The 17,414-nt window shown below is 37.1% G+C and overlaps 1 protein-coding gene across 2 annotated transcripts in view; it reads right to left on the bottom strand.

Annotated features, from left to right (window-relative positions):
* mroh1 (maestro heat-like repeat family member 1) overlaps positions 1-16,844 on the bottom strand; it is a 30,518-nt gene extending 13,674 nt beyond the window's left edge. For both annotated transcript variants that reach the window (XM_056762271.1, XM_056762272.1), the window contains exons 1-21: positions 16,611-16,844; positions 16,059-16,153; positions 15,069-15,214; positions 13,933-14,064; positions 13,572-13,734; positions 13,117-13,215; positions 12,862-13,013; positions 11,585-11,725; positions 11,278-11,370; positions 10,630-10,708; positions 8,348-8,461; positions 8,116-8,189; positions 7,212-7,334; positions 6,557-6,664; positions 4,751-4,895; positions 4,217-4,260; positions 2,587-2,728; positions 1,988-2,040; positions 1,716-1,823; positions 1,005-1,124; positions 598-720 (exon numbers count right to left, since the gene is read on the bottom strand). In XM_056762271.1, coding sequence (XP_056618249.1) covers positions 598-720; positions 1,005-1,124; positions 1,716-1,823; positions 1,988-2,040; positions 2,587-2,728; positions 4,217-4,260; positions 4,751-4,895; positions 6,557-6,664; positions 7,212-7,334; positions 8,116-8,189; positions 8,348-8,461; positions 10,630-10,708; positions 11,278-11,370; positions 11,585-11,725; positions 12,862-13,013; positions 13,117-13,215; positions 13,572-13,734; positions 13,933-14,064; positions 15,069-15,214; positions 16,059-16,089 — 2,190 coding nt within the window. In that variant the 5' untranslated portion in view covers positions 16,090-16,153; positions 16,611-16,844. The remainder of the gene's footprint in view (positions 1-597; positions 721-1,004; positions 1,125-1,715; positions 1,824-1,987; positions 2,041-2,586; positions 2,729-4,216; positions 4,261-4,750; positions 4,896-6,556; positions 6,665-7,211; positions 7,335-8,115; positions 8,190-8,347; positions 8,462-10,629; positions 10,709-11,277; positions 11,371-11,584; positions 11,726-12,861; positions 13,014-13,116; positions 13,216-13,571; positions 13,735-13,932; positions 14,065-15,068; positions 15,215-16,058; positions 16,154-16,610) is intronic.
* Positions 16,845-17,414: the final 570 nt, after the last annotated feature.

The raw sequence follows: 17,414 nt of genomic DNA, 5'->3' as shown, positions 1-17,414 counted from the left end.
GTTAAAGCAACCTTCATTATTTTAAATAATGTAATTGACTCGAAAACGAACAAACAAATATGTTTAAAGGAACAGTTCACAGTCTTCATTTGTTCACCATTGAGTTGTTCCAAATCTGTATGAATTTCTGTGTTCTGATGAACCCCACACAGAAAGATATTTGGAAGAATGCTTTTGTAACCAAACAGTTCTTGGCCACCATTGACTACCATTGTAGGAAATTTGCTTTATAAATGTCTTTGTTCTGTTGTGATGTAGGACAGCAAACAGTTCTAGGGCACTTTTGACTACCACTAGCATTTTTCCTACTATGACAGTCAATAGTGGCCAAGAACGGTTTGGTTAAAAGCATTCTTCCAAAAATCTTTCTCTGTGTTCATCAGAACAAAGAACTTTATATAGATTTGTAACAACTCTACAGTGGGTAAATGGTGACAAAATGTTTCTTTTTGGGTCAACTATCCCTTTAATACACTTTAAGTTGCTCCCTGACAAAAGGATCTGCAAAAGGATTGTTACTGTATGAGTTGAGCTACAGGAAAGCAAAAATAGACATTTTGGATCTGCTCTGTGCGAGCACGACCAAACTCGACCTACTTTGAGAAGACCAAATATCCCTGAAGCTTTCCTGAAAGCATCGGATCTCCCAAACTCCTGCAGTTTTTCAAGAGTGCCTTCAAGATGGTTGCTGGCGCACAGACCGATTGCCATGGCAACACCCTGTAAAACCAATTACTGTCTGTTACTGCCATCATTGTCAATTAGAGGCCTTTAAATGACTACTGACGCTTCTCATTTCCAAACACTATGCTAAATTCCAGTCTACCATTAAATCTAGCATCCATGTAATACATGTTTTTTAAATCTTTGTTTACTTTTCAATTATCAGTTAGAAAGTTTTTAGGGGTGTATTCTTACTATAGAGACCTTATTTATAGTCAAGCAGTTGTTAAGACAGCTACCAATATATCAACTATGTGTTTTAGACAAAAAGACAAACGAACCGTTCTTTCAACCGCATCATTGTGCCGAGCGCTGATCAGGATTTCTTGTAGCTGTTTCCTGACCAATTCTTTATTACAGCACTGCTGAAGAATCACGCCAACACACCTATACAAAAAACTCTAAACACAAAAAGTTCACAGGATGAATCTGATTCTCCATTCTGTCGACTCCAAAGATGTAAAGGTCCAGTGATTAAATTTAGCGCCATCTAGCGGTGAGCTCGTGAATGGCAACCAAAGGATCACAACGCCCCTCGAAGCACTACAGTGCCTGACACAGGACTAAGATGTCACGTTTTGCTTCTTTGTCGAAGGATATTAGGTATTTACGACATGCGCTCTATAGAGCAAGTTGTCCATGTAGGGCTACTGTAGAAACAAAATGGCGAATTCCATGCAATGGGAATAATTTGTTAGTGTATGTAGATAGAAATAGCTCATTCTAAGGTCATAAAAACAACGCTTTGTTGTGTAAGGTCTTTATACACCTCTGAAGACATAGTTATGAACATTATATTGCATTTATAGATTCTCCAAAAAAATGACACACTGGACCTTTAAAAATGTAGTAATAAAACACTTCTATAAGCGGTAGAAAATGGATGGATGGATGGAAACACTTCTATAAACAATATCAACTAAATAATATTGTAAAGAGAATACTAATAACATAAGGAGAGAAAAACATAACATGAAGGGGCACAATCAGACCTTCTCCTCCAGTGAGTTGTTATAAGTCGGGAGGTATCGTGTGGTCTCCACTGCGAGCTGATTGGTCCACCTGCTGTCATCAATGACTGCCACAGTTTTAGACAGGAGCTTCATCACAATCACAAAGCAGCGGCTGGTTAATCACCGTTAACAACTTTGATAACACATCTTGCCTCGTCCTAATTTCTAATTGTGAAAATGTTCACATTCACTTTATTCTTAATGACTCCTTGACCAAATCGTGATCTCTTCACACACACATGCATACTGACCTGAAGTAAACTCTCCTCCCAATTCTTTTGGTCCAATGATTCTTTCGTTGACTCTGGTAAGAGGAAAAGAGGAAAAGTACACAAGACTTATTCAGAGACAATTTTATTCACCACACACTTGAAAACAGCGAGCAAAGGTAATGAGATATCCAATATAACTGTTTAAATCTACACCGTGTAACTAAATTGGAAAAGTTTAGAATACAAAACAAGATTTCATAAACTAAAATATGATTTTGGCTTGCAATTTGGAAACATCTGGTAGACTTGAGAAATCTCCAAAGAAAGGTGGTCGCGGTTTCAGAGGAAACTTGAGCTTATCTGAAACCTCAACCTGGCAGATAAATGAAGAACTTTTAAACTTCTTATCTAGAAACAAGAACTGCTAAAGAGACGCTCACAGGAAAAACTTTAAGCCATTATAGTTTATTACAATAGGACTCAGTTCAGACAACATCCTTGTTGGGCTCTTTATGAATGAAAAATGATGAATGATAAATCTGAACTTGAACATATGACCGAATGGATTGTTTTAAAACAACTTTTTTTCAAAATGAATATAAAGGAAACTATACACTGTTGGGAACATTGTAACAGACCTTCAAGGTAATTGAGCAGCTTTGGAATCTGGTCTTCCCAAAACGCTTCCGTTTTGGGGTGAATGTTAGGACTGATTGCATTAAGCAGACTCAGGGAGGGAGCGCCGTGCCCACGACATCGAAACGGAAATGCGGCGTTAACCTGAGAAACACGGCACAACGGTTAGAAAACATGTAAATGTTTCAATGTCAACCATACCACATTACTACGGTAACAGCACAGATTTTAACATTTGGTGGTTCAAATACCCATGTGAGATCTCTCTTCAAATCTTTAAATCTTTTGTTTTATTTTTAGTGCATGTTTATTCATAGTCAGGTAAGTGCCATTTTCAGGATTTTCACATCCATAACGCTACATATTCCTCATAAATGAACACATGAAATTGAATAGAAAATAACTATTTTATGTTCTATAAAGGGGCATCCCTTCTCCATTCATTGTGTATTATTGCTTCAGGATTGTGCATTTTGTTTAATAGAAATCCTACATAGTTTATCGTCTTCAAAATAAACATTTATTTATCAGAAAAAAATTACTTATTGAGTCAAAATTTATTTTGATCTTAGCACTAAGGACATCTTGAACTCTTTTATAGCAAGACTTTACTAAAGTCATTCGATTAGAATCACTGTGCGTTCAGACCGCTGCCGTCAAAGGCGTCATTCATTTTCAATGTGAGCCAGCAGTGAGCAGTGGCGCGTCTTGGCCGTTGTTGGCGTCAAGGAGAGTTGAAATCAGGTCAACTTTATGGTAATGAGCTATGACGCGGTTCAGCGGCAACCAATCGGAACCGGAAGTCCACCGTTTGAGAGGATTCCAGAGAACGCAGCCCAGTAAACTTTGGTCTACGTCAAGAGCGTTCACGAATCTAAGGTTGTTGGCACAGTGGATTTTTGACACTCTAGACAGCGGCGGTCTGAACACACAGTCAGAAGTTTATTATGCCAGTTTATCCTATGAAAGCTGTTTTTTTACAGTTTTGCTGTATTCTGGTTATAATCTAATAAAGAGACAGGGATGCACCGATAACGATCCCCTATACTTAGCTCATTTACTTGTAAAAATGCACCGATACCAAAGACCGAAACCTCATGTGACATAACTGACAGAAATGTGTTGTGAAATTTGCTTTGAAAGTTTGTGAAAAGCACATGAAATCGTGAATTTTTCATAATGTGTTTAAGGTCGAGTTGTTTGTAATTAAGAAGTTAATCTATTTTTATTGTTCTCACTGTGTTGTGAAAAGGTACAGGCATCGGTTCAGATATCGGTATCTGCGAGTACCAGAAAAAAATATCGGTACTCGTATTTGGTCATTCAAAAATGGTAACGGTGCTTACCTAAAAGAGTCAAAGAAATAATTATACAGAAGGCCATTAAACCATTTCTAAAACACCATTGCTGAAATCAATGGTGGCTACTTCCTGTAGTATATTTTGTAAATAAAAATAAGGCCAAACTATTATATGGTTACTTGCATACAGTGTCTATAAGCAAACAAATGAACTTTGTTAGCTGGGAATCAATTCTACGTTAAGCCATTTCAAGTGTTACTACTGTTAACTAATATAAAAAAACATGTTTACGGATTTATTCAGTTCAAATCACTTTAAATTCAACTCTTACCATGAGTCTAATCATCAGAATATACTGTGAGGGAAGGCTGGACCCTGCAGAGAGAGAGAGAGAGACACAAAGAGAGGGCAGAGCAGGGTAACCCATTAGTACAGCACATGATCCAAAAGCATTACAATTAAGGAATAAATAATCACGGAGCCCGGGACTTATTTGTCCTACTGGAGTTCAATTTAATCATTGTCAGCGTAAGAAACAATTACCCTCTGCCCCGCAAACTTAATTCAGTTGATAAATACAACTTTTCATTTGACTAATTAGAACCAGATACTGGCTGAGCAAACAACCCTCACTGAAAACAAAACGTCTGTGAGTGAAATTGAGTTTAGAGCCGAAGCTGGAAAAAGCGTTTAATGGCTACTCGCTTTGCCGCAGTGCCGAGAAGACAACACGACGTGATTCCAGGGTCTCGGGGTCAGACGGTGGAAACGCTCGTCTACAATGACGGAGAGTCTATGACTGGACTCATCCATGACATCATGATCAACCCTCTGTGTGTGTGTGTGTGTGTGTGTGTGTCCACACCTTGTGCGCTGAAGTCAATGATGAAGCTGGGTTCCTGTGCTGCTCGTTTTTTACTGGCCAGCAGGATTAAACTCTTGCAAAGGGGGGTTGTGGCGTTGGCATATAGGTTTGGGGCGAGGTAGTAAAGCAGCATCGGCCACAGAACCTACACAAAGAAAAACAAACTCAATGCTTTGTGAAAGCACAACAGTACTAACGGCAAATCAAAGAGATGCGAGAGATCAGAAAGCATTGAGAAAATGTTGTATATAGTGTATCACATAGCGCTTTCTTTGGAGATTATACGAGTATGACGTATGAGGGAGAGTGGGGTCAGATGTGTCAGCTTTATAATCTTTGAAATGTGCACAATTTTTGAATTTCATCTACTGTAAATGTAAACCAAAAGATGAACAACAGGCCATTTACTATGAAAATGTACAACATCATGCAAAAATGTAAATGTGACCCACAGTCTACTCAAATTAATCAACATCACCAAAACATTAAAAAACAAGACCACACAAAAAATCTAAAAATAAGCTGGTCTAGATGTAACCCTCTTTTGACACTTTCCTGGTTGTTATGTGGAGGAGAACGGAGACCGTCTCATCGGCACATAAACTGTCTTCCTCTGTCTGTCTGAGGAAAGATTCATGTCAACTCCCTGCTGTTGATGTTGGGAAGCCCAGAGGAAAGAAAGATCTAATGTCTCTCCTGATACTCTCTCTTACAAGCTGTGGGGCATATATGGGACTGCTGACTTCGGCTGTGAAGATGGTGTATTGTGTTATATGACTCTAAAGCCCATGCTCTAAAGTTAAGATACCTTGTAGTTGTGGCAAAGCTGTGACAAGCCTGAGTGACATGTCCAGCATCAAGAATTGTGATAGGATCAAAAACTGAATTTCTATGGTTGTGTGTTAAATTTCATCATGGATTTGGCAGGTGCTTTTGTGTTAAAGTATGTATAGACAAAGTGTGGTTATTAAGTCCGTAAAGGGACAGTTCACCTACAAAAAAATATTCTATCATCATTTATTCACCATAAACATATGTTAGAAACCTTTGACTCTTTCTTCTGTGTAACACGAAAGAAGATATTTTGAGAAATGTCTAACAATGTAAGTCAAAAGAGTTCAATATTGTGTGCTTACCAACGTTCTTTAAAATATTCGTTGTGTTCTGCAGAAGAAAGTACGTTTAAAATGGCAAGACGGTGAATAAATGATGAAATAACTTTTTAGGGGGTGGATTGTCCCTTCAAATCATCCGGATGCAGTCACATCTTCTGAATGTTATTTGTTGCTTTGTATGGATCTTCACAACCATCAAGCCGAACAGAGTTTTTTTTTTTCACGTCTCCATTTGAAAAAGTTGCTTCATAAACGTCTATATTTAGAAAGACTTTCTTTCCAAATAGGTTTATATTGTACGTTAAAATGTTTCTGCCGACTCCACGAAGCTATGTGCAACAAAAAATGATGAAATAAATAGGTGTTGCTTTCGAGTGCGAGATGAAACATCGCCTTTCTTAATGTAGTAGAAGCTCTCTGTACTGCATCAAAAATGACAGCTGAGATATTATGTGACAGCTGGACATTTATCAAGTTCACTTTTTGAAATATGAAACAGACAAATGACATACAATATCAGTCAATCATAACGTTGTCCTAAATCTGCCATAAGAATTCCGTTGCTCTTGAATAACATTAGATCGGGAAAAAAAAAAAACAGTACAAATGTCTGACTTCAAATGTGAAGGAAACTTTCCTTGGCTTGTTTGAAGAGGGCGTATGCTTGTGTGTACTTGCTCTGTGTACTCACGTCAGTCAGGCGGCCCACTGTAGTAGTGAAAAGATGCAGTGTATTGTCGCACATGCTCCGCAGATCCTCATTGGTCACATCCTCTGGATCTGGGGGTCTCGGACCACGCTATATAAACATCAACACAATTTATCACTATGTGAGTTTAACTATATCTAAAAACTGAGGTCTGATCTGAGATATAAATGTTTATACATACTATGAACTAAATTATAACGAATTTATGTGGATACTAATGTAAAGTATAATAGGAATAATTCAATATTACAGTGCATTAAAGGTTTTATGAGTTTTTTTATTGAATTGCATATAAGGCTGTCAAGCGATTAATCGCATCCATAATAAAAGTTTGTGTTTACATAATAAATGTCTGTTTCCTGTGCATATTAATTTTGTATTTTTAAACACACACACATATGCATATTTAGAAAAATTGTAATTCTTATATTTACTGATATTATTTATTCTAAAATATATGCATGTATGTGTACGTTTTTATAAATACAAAATGAATATCCACAGAACACAGACGAATATTATGTAAACACAAACCCTTATTCTGGATTTGACAGCCACGCTAAAATAATTAATGTGATTATTTTTTTAGTTTGCAGTATGAAAATGAAATGTGTTCTTTGGTTGCAGATGTTCATACATTGTTAGTGTCTGGTAGAGCACAGTGCTGGACGATGAACCGAACAAGGATGTCTCCTCCATCCAGCTCCAGATATCCATGATGAGCCATGGCACTGATCACCTGAACCACTCTCTTCTTCACCTGCACAGGTAAGAACAAGCATTACCTTTCTTCTCTAAACACTAGAACACCTGCAAATTTATCCTCCACCAAATGAGTTTCATACATAAAAGTAGAAGACAGATTTATATGCCAATCATATTAAAGTGATAGTTCACCCAAAAATGAATATCCTGTCATCATATATTTACCCTCTTGTCATGTCAAACCTGCATGAGTTACTTTCTTCTGCAAAACACAGAGAAGATCTTTTAAAGAATGTTGGTAACAGAACAACGGCTGCACCTATTTGAAAAGTGAACAGGTACCACAGTTGTTCGGTTACCGACATTCTTCAAAATATCTTCTTTTGTGTTCTGCACAATAAAGTAAGTCATACACATTTGAAATGACAAGAGGGTGAGAAAGAATGGCAGAATTTTCATTTTTGGGTGAACTTTCCCTTTAAGAGTCTGAGCCCACAATAAAATGAGGATTCTTTTAAAGACTATAGACAATGATTTAGAAAGGGAAAAAAAGTGACGTTAACTTTGTACAAAATGTATTTTGTTCCATTGAACCACACTAGAAGACATCTGGAATTTTCTTAGATGGTACTGGATAACATGGCTCATTGGGTTTTGCACTGACTTCATGTCAGTCCACGTCAGCTCGAGTGCATCTCGCCATTGAAGTAATAGTGAGACATTGAAGTTTTCACACAAATTAAAAAACTGTGATATAATATGCAATAAACAATTTCTAGAAAGAATACAAAGTATTTGAATGTTTGGACTCAGTACAGGAAAACATATAACTGTACCTTATTGCTGTGGTCCGCCAGAGGTTGTCTAAGGCTGGCAAGAATCAGAAGCTTCTTGGTTTCCATACTGGAGGCTTAAAGAGACGGAGCACAGCCATAAACCTTCAGGTCTTCACATGACCAAGTCAGCAAAACATTGAAAGCTGTGCATAAATAAGCCTGACAATCTGGATAAGAGTGTCCTGTTCACCGAGGAAGCAATAAAGCACTTGATTAAAGGTCTAAAACTCACTGGATGAGTTGATGAGGTGCCTGAGCACAGCCAGAGAGCCCATTCTGTTCCTCTCATTACTGTTCTCCAGCCTCTGGAGAACATACACCATCAGACGGTCTGGGAACGTGTTTGCTTTGGGCGAAATTAGCCAAAACATAAAAGAGAAAATTAGTGCAATTCATCACGTTCACCTTCCATTACTGTCACAGACTTTGACGATGTTCTGTGCCAGCTTACAAACCACCGAAACGTATGTGTATACGTTAGGCAATGGTGTCTGGTTTTAATGTCTGGTAAATGATCCAATATAGTAATAACCCATTTAAACTCTTCTTTGGCTGATGCACTGGTAAATGTCCATTAGCTAAACCAGGGGTCTTCAACCTTTTTCAAGCCAAGAACCCCTTGGTGGATAGAAACGATGTAGAAAAGCATTACACTGTCCTCTTTATATCCCAAAATAACAAATGCAGTACAAGAATAATGCATCTACACGTTTGTTTTGGAAGTTAAAATAACCATTATTGACATTTATTAATATATTACATTATTGGGTAGGTGGCTGGCTGGAGCATAGGTCATAAACCCTGGCCTCTCCATGTAAACAATCGCGGCTAACTAAAAAAATTCTATTACACGTCAAAAATATATATTTTTTCCAAAGATTGTCCATGTCATTTTCTAATTGGTTTTAGTTAGTTATAAGATGTTATAAATAGGGGCGTGGTAACATGATTTCTTTGCTTACGATTGAGTCATCTGGGAATATGGGCGGGACACAATGCCAGGGGTTTACAGGCACAGAAATATAAATATGTAAAGTTACAAAATTTGCAAAACATCATGTAATAGCACAACGTCACAGTTTTAAGGTATTTTGGGTTGCTGGATTCAATGAGAGTATCTAGGTAGGAGATATTTACAAAAACAAAAAAATATGGCTTAACACCTTGAAATTTACACTTGTGTTAAAATAATTTACCAAGTAGAATAAAGAGGTTGATCAAAAATTATGACAACCTAAAAAAATATCTTTGTATGACAAAAAAAAAAGAGCACCTCAGGCTCACTACTGCGCAGACTTTGGCTCCAAATAACATCATTGCAACAATATGTCGGACATCTTTATACAGTTTTACATTAGTTAATATAAACTAACAATATATTTTTACAGATTTTAGTTGATGCAACTTAATACAAAGATCTGCAGATTCTGTAGCCATCTTTAAAAACGTCTGTCAACACCTGACTGATCAGTTCTGATTTCTATTTCTTCTCTACTTGCAAAAAAAAAAAACTTAGCTCTGTATACTGTATTAGGTTATATGAGACCAGTCTTCTTTTTTGACTGCAATTATGCTTTTTGTTGTCCTTATGCTGTCCCATTTGCTTCCATTGCTTGCCCCACCTGAAAGTCGCTTTGGATCAAAGCGTCTGCTAAATGACTAAATGTAAATATAAATGTTCACTCGTGTTAGTTCATTGTGCATTAACTAAAGTTTATGTTAAAGTTTATGAAAAGTTTCATTTTACATATGTATTGGTAAACATTGATTTAATGTTACCGTAACAAAAATAACTTTATTGTTTATTATTATTTATTTTAAGTGTTACTCTTTAGTTTACTTTTTTTATAATTTATAAACATTTTACTTAACGGATTTAAATAGCTGAACTTAACTTTAGTTAAACTGTCTTTTATTTTGTATTTTTGTTTAACTCAAAAATAGTTGAGAACAATTTATAATTGGCAAACCCTCAATACTGACATGGACCCCCAGGAGACCCCTATCGTAGACCCCTGGCCAAGACACATAGCTGTAACCGTTACTAAATCAGTTGAAAACCCCAGTGAATAAAAGCAAACAAAACACATTTTCACAGTTGAACAACACATTGTTTAAAATGTCCTGACAACATTCCTTATATCCCCTTGAAACACATTGAAATAAGTGGAGAAAGATCCAGCTGGTCTACGTCACCTCAAATCAGCACCAAACACATGAATGTCCCATTTCATCTCACTGATTGTTGGAGACTGCTGGTGTGACACTTTAACCTAATGTCAGCTGAGACGCCATCAGCACATGATCAGGATATATTGCTAAAGCGCTCAGCTGACTAGAAATGTGGCCTTCTGACCGGTTTACGGCCAAGATGTGGTGCAGCTGTCAATAGCTCAAAAATTTAAACGTCCATATAGCTAGAAAAACAATGTTTCTGTTCAACTGTGTAAATCCACTATAATAATACAATGTTTAAACTCAAATGCAATAAAATGCAGCGTAAAGGAGACCCACCAAGGATACTGAAGCATCGTAAGACCTCATTGTGATTTTTCACAGTTGGAGGGTTGCTGAAGTCCACAGGTGAACATATCTTCAGGAAAAAAACAGGATTTAATGAAATGTAAATCGTCAAAAACAGTGAGACGTTGAGGAAAATATTTTACCAATAAAAAACAACAACTTGGTGTTCAAATAAATCACAGCTTTCAAAAGTGCTGCATTTCTTTTAGCGACTGGCGGTTGTCCAAAACAACATGGGCTATAACAAGCATAAGGAACAACAAATTGGAATTTAATAACTGGGTTAAACGCGGCTTTACAGAGTATTAAAAAAACAGAAGCTGTACAGCTTGAAGTCAATTAAAAAAACATCTGTTCTAACCCAATTTAAAATATTGACCTAATTAAATTGAAACAAATTCCAAAACAACTTCTGTGAAAACAGACATGTCGGGATTTCCTGTTAAGACCATTAAATGGCTCTGGGCTGATCGCTGAGTGAGTTTGTGGTTAGACAACTTCAGACCTGTTCTACTGTAATGAAAACAGGGTAAAAAAAGAAGTTGTGAAAGAGACGTGGAAGTCCATCAAAACAACCTGTCATGACTCACGAGTAGAAAGATAAAAAAGAGAGAATGTGTGAAAGACAGACAGACAGACCTGCTGGTGCAGAGCGAGTAAAAGACCATCAATCTGAGTCTCCAACACTCTGCTCCCCATATTCACAGAGGCCTCCAGAATCTGACATAGACTCTAAACAAACAAACACAAGACAATAATGATTTTTTTCTTTTTGCTTATTTAAATCCAGAAGTAAACTTTTCAATTGTTATACCTATAATATAATTTGTATTGAATAGATTTTGAGCAGTTTTAAAGTGATAGTTCGCAGATTTGAAATGACAAAAGGGTGAGTAAATGATGACTATAACTTTAAGTTTAGATGGAAAAGTGAGGACCATTCTACCTTGCTAATGATGTAGTGTTCTGGATTCTTTTTGTAGAGACCAAGTATAGCAGGAAGAAGTTTGGGAAGCTGTTCTTCCAGTTTATCATGAGCCATCAGGTGACTCATTGACCCAACGGCCTCTGCCACAGTGAGACGCAGCTGCAATACAGCACACATGAGCACAGTCACACCACAAACATATGCAAATCCCTTCCTAACACAGGAACTAACAATCTAACACAGAGGCTCCAAGACTTAAATTCAATTTTCACCAAAACACAACAGAGGTGCATGACAACTCAATGCAACTAACTATATAAAATGCATGTTTACATGTTGTCTGGTTTTTTTTGTTATCTTAATTGACCTATTTATTTTGCTTTCTTAAAATGACAAGTTTCAAAGAATGAAAATTCTTTCAACATTAACCCACCCTAAACCAGTATGTCTTTCCATCTTCTTAACACTGAAAAATATATCTTGAAAAAACGTTGGCAAGCAAACCACATTGGCCCTAACTGACTTCCATTGTACGGACACAAAACCATAAAGACATTTCTCAAAATATTTTCTTTTTTGTTCCACAGACAAAAGAGTCATAAACAGGTTTTTTTTAAGGTGACTATCCCTTTAAAAATGCATGACTATATGTGAACCTGGACTACAAAACCAGCCATAATTAAACCCAGGATATCCAAATTGGCCCAAATTATCAATTTTTCTTATATGCCAACTTATTTTGGGATACCAAGTATATATCATGTTCAATGAAGATTTTTGGTAAATTTCCTACCATAAATATATCAAAACTTTATTTTTGTGAGTAATATGCTATGCTAAGGACTTAATTTGGACAACTATACAGGCAATATTTTGAGTATTTGGTTTTTTTGCATCTCTGAATCAAGAGTTTTAAATGATTGTATCTCGGCCAAATATAGTCCGATCCTAACAAATCATTTATCAATGGAAATATTATTAATTTGGCTTTATTCTTGTTGTATAAATCAAAATTTTGAAAAATTGACCCATAACACTGGTTTTGTTGTCACATATAGTTGTTGCATTGTTTAATTTGCATTAAGCATTATTTTCGTCCCCGTTATGTGCTGTGTTTTTCTTTTATTTTGGGTTGAAAAATAATGCACAATCTTTTTATAATGTTCCAAACAGCAAGAAAACTAAAATGAACTCAGCAGGAACATGTTTATGTCTTCTGGTCTGATAACAGACTCTCTTTAGACTCAAAGTGAGTTAGCTGTAATTGGATGTGTGCTCCGTCTCATTGAGTGTACCTTGGGCTCTCGGCTCTGAATCCAGCTGGTGAACAGGATGTCATAGGCTGAGTAGATCTCACTGGAGAAGGTGTCTTTGCGTACCGTAGGGTCAGGAGCCTTGTCCAAATTTGCCAGATACTCTAGAATGCTCTCGCTGAAGCGGCAGAGCGCTAAGAAAGAACATTATTGTTGATACCATTATATGTCAACCTCATTTGGACCGCAACATATCATTCCAATAAAACAACAAGAAAACTAATAAAGTCACTTTACCAGAAGAAAAAACCCATTTCATGTTGTCCTGTTTGGCCATACCCAGCATGGGCAACATGGTCCCCATAATAGCATTGAGAAAAGGAACCATGCCATACACTGTGAACAGAAACAGGCTGTCAAACAGTCGGAAACCGTAAACAAAAGGTACAGAGTTTAATCTGTGTGTTTTCAAAAAAATGAAATTTATTTGTTTATTTACCAATACCAAAAGGGTTTTTACTGTAAGATACACAAGAAAAATACACAAAGTACACAAGGTTCTTTTAAATGAGGAAGTGAAACAACAATGATCAAATGACAAATGCACAAAGCATGACCGAGCATCACCTGATGACATCTGATGTTAAAGCTTCAAACATCTCATTTAAACTGTGTGTTTTTAGTGTAGGGTTGTGAGACTTTGTAAACAGAATCAGGAGATTTGAATGAGGAAAATAAAGTTAGACACGCACCGTTCGAGTCTGACAGATTGGCTAGTGTTTTGACCACAAAGAAGTGCGGCAAAACTCCTGGCTGGAACTTGCTGAGAATCTCCTCCATAATGTCATTGATATATTTGTTGCCCACGGCAACCAAAATATTACTGGCTGCTTGCTGCCATTCTGGGACAACGTCCTGTGCAGATGAAAATATTTATACGTATAAAAAAAGTTATCTTACATAATAAATATTAATAGGATAATACAAATCTTTCTGACATAAATAGTTTGCCAGTTTAAAAGTAACCAGCCACATTACTAATATATTTACCGTAAGGCATTTTGATAAAAGACACATTTTGACAATAGAATAAGCTGTCTCAGTGAAGATCACCTTTGATTTTGTCATCTCATCTGATGCCAGCTGTATGACATTCTTGATTTTCGGGTAAGTGATGTCATCAATCCTGCTCTTCACCACCAACTCAATGGTTTGCAAGACCACCACTCTATGCCCCACCACCAGCTACATGGGACGAACACATAGATGTTATTCTCACAATTTTAAAGAAATCTTGTTCATGTCGAGCACATCAAATGCTTACGTTTGCAAAGCATAAAAACAGATACAAGATCATCAAAATAGGACACAGTGATTGGTCTAACAACCACTTAATAATGCAAGTGACAGTTCCGTTATCTAATGTGAAACTCTTACACTGGCCCCCGGCACTCACAACATATAGTTTTTACAATCTTACAAACAAATCAGATTTAAAAAAGACAAGCCAAATCAGAGCCCAAAAAGGCATACATTATAATATTCATCGTTCCCCTAGGGTTTGTAACGTACAGTATATACTCACATTGTTATGTGTCTATGAATTATGTAACCATATGGTAACACCATAATCGTGGTGAATAAAATGCAACTTGTCTTGAGCATAAACTCACAATCCATTGACATGCCTTAAATATGCTAGTGTCACACAGAACTTGTAACTTTGCACAACCAGTGCTATTTGCAATATACCAAATTACCTAACAGGAACCCTGTTAAACATGTCAACCAACTTTAGATCAACAAAATTGTATGTTGACTGACCTACATCAGACATTATATATAATATAATACTTTATGTCCTTGATATTATATCGCATTACACAGTATTTCAGAAACTGTTTTGTAAAAAGGCACTAAATACTATGCTACCATGTAGTATTGGTAAACTACCTTTTCCCTTTTGTTATAAAGCATGCGGTAGTCCGAAATGATCTATTTCCACAGTAAAGTGACAACGATATGTATAGTCTATGAAAACAGCATTACAAACTTCTCATAGGAAACAACAAACAACTGAAACAAACCCACAGAGACGAGGCTCAGTAACAAGCAATTAGCCTTGACATGAACTCCATTAAATAAGTAGAGATTCTATGTCATACATCAATTATTTGTGTCAAACCGATAATTTCATGGAAAATGTCCTCAAAACTAGTTCAGATGTTCTAATCTGATTTTTGGCTGACCTTGGGATGTTTGATCAGGTAGTCCTGGCACATGGACAGGACCTTATCAGGCTGTTGGTTCCCTAGCGTCAAGATCGACTTCCTGACCTGCTCCTGCACCACCGGATCCTTGTCATTTGCAGCATCCAAAAGAGCCAGGGTCACCTCTGATTGGACAAAAACATACACATATAATTTGATGATAATTTTTTATATAAGGAAATTCTCCTACACAACACATGTTTTACTGAAAAACCTGACCCAATGCTTTTAGTGACTCCATATTTTCTTACAATGGGGGCATTTCAGACACCAAACACATATTCCGTCACCCCTTCAAATGAGCATCTGATCAATCAATCATTGGAATTACTGTAATTAACTTGATCTGAGATTAACACTGCAACATCATGACCAGCAGACTGAGACATGACTCATTCCTGCTCCGTTTTACAATACATAGAGACCACAAGGCATGAAAAGAGCTGCAATGCAGAAAATCCGAAAACAGACGTCAGATGATCTGGTCATTTTATAGGCTTATCTGATTGGATTATTCTCATCAACCAACCTATACATTCTCATTGACCCAAATCCTACCTAAAGAGTTAACACAAGACACTAAAAGCATAGAAGCCAATGACTCTTTCAAGAGTGGTTCAAAATGAAAAGCAAATGCTAGGTGCTCCTGTTTTAAAATGTGCCCTCTGGGGTCAACAACATACATTAATAAAGCTACACTATGTGTACTTCTATCAATCGACCCATATCACTGTGTGGCGGGCCTGTTCTGGATTGCAGCCGAAAAGCCCTACAACAAAGCTGAAAGAGTGTTTCTTTATTAAATAAAAAAATCGGAGATAAAAATCTAAATGTCAAATAGCGTATCATATACTCTTGATTTTCATGTCACATGATAATGTGTACAGGTGTGTAGTGCATGTGCGGACAAACATTAGACCCCATGATATGGAGCAGATGGAGAGGAGAATGAACTAGACTGTTACTCACGCTCTACATCGGTCTCCTCTATAAAGCCCATACCGAGGCCAGCAGCAGATTTAGGAATGCATCTGGGTGTCCACTGTCCCTCGAATGAGCTCACTCTGCAGACACAAACCAACAACATCAATGGTGTGTCGACATCTAGCGAGCTTGCCTAGCTAGACAGCAGTTTCAACGTCATATTCTGCATCTCGGGGTTCCCAAACATTCTGTCCAGTGCGAAATAATCGTCTCATTTGAAGACACCGCCAAACCGCGGTTTGGATAAGACGTCTTGAAAACACAGACCTGTGTGAAACGGGACGCTTTGTGAGCGTATGAACACGTTTGTTCAACATTGTGGGCCACTTCCAAAGTCGGGTTTTCACTGTCGATGTCAACTTCCTCAAAGCCCAACGACATAATAATAAAGTACTGTGACAGCTTTTGCATCACATTCTTTTCATTAACTACAGGTTTGAACCGTAAGCTAGAAGTGCAACCCGAATACAAACGTTTATCATGTTTAGACAACGTAAACATGTCAGTATTGATTACGTTATGACAGTCGTGTATTACCTTTACCGCGTTGCTCTTTCACCCGAAGGCTACACACTCACATCCCCTTTTCCCAGACGCATAGAGCAGTTATTAGTAGTATACGAAGACCCCGGTGTCCAGTTAGTGGTTGTAACCCTGTACGCGACGGTGTGTTGTTTTATTTATCTGAGGTTGGTTAACACGGGTTGATGATCTCACTTTCATGGGCGCTACATTGTATCGTAGGTAAACACGCCTCATCACGTGCTGCTGAGGAGCGACTCAGCGGAGTGGGCGGGGCCGCGCGCAGTCCAAACGCCAACGAAGAAGACAATCAGTAAATCGACCTATTTTTAATTATTAATTTGTCAGAGGAAATTTGATTGTTTCGTTAATAATTTTCTTTATTTTTTTTAACTGTTTAACTAGTAAAAATACACTTAAATATTTTTTTCTTTTTAAAACAAGAGAATACATTTTATACACGTTACTGACATACATACAACGGAAGAGATATTGCTAACTGAGCAAGATCTTACTGCATAAGTGGGTTTGCTAAAGAATTCCCAATAATGAAATACTGCAGCACAAAATGCACTAGATGGAGCTGATGAACTCTGTGCGTCATGCACTGGAAACCTCAAATGTCAATGCAAACCTAAAATACTTCAATCCATTGCTTATGGCTGTTATTGCTGAATTTTGTATTGCTATTCTCCTCGTGTTAAAACAATTAGCTAATTATTGTTTGTTTAATACTGTTTTTTTCTGGTGCTAATATTCAAATACCATTTTGAAATGACTGTACATGATTTGTGGGACCTGCTGTTCAGGCACTGCTGT

Source organism: Triplophysa dalaica, chromosome 12 (assembly GCF_015846415.1).
Source record: "Triplophysa dalaica isolate WHDGS20190420 chromosome 12, ASM1584641v1, whole genome shotgun sequence".
NCBI classification, from domain to species: Eukaryota; Metazoa; Chordata; class Actinopteri; order Cypriniformes; family Nemacheilidae; genus Triplophysa; species Triplophysa dalaica.
Note: the sequence above shows the minus strand (reverse complement) of the source record. Positions and strands in the feature narration are given on the sequence as shown.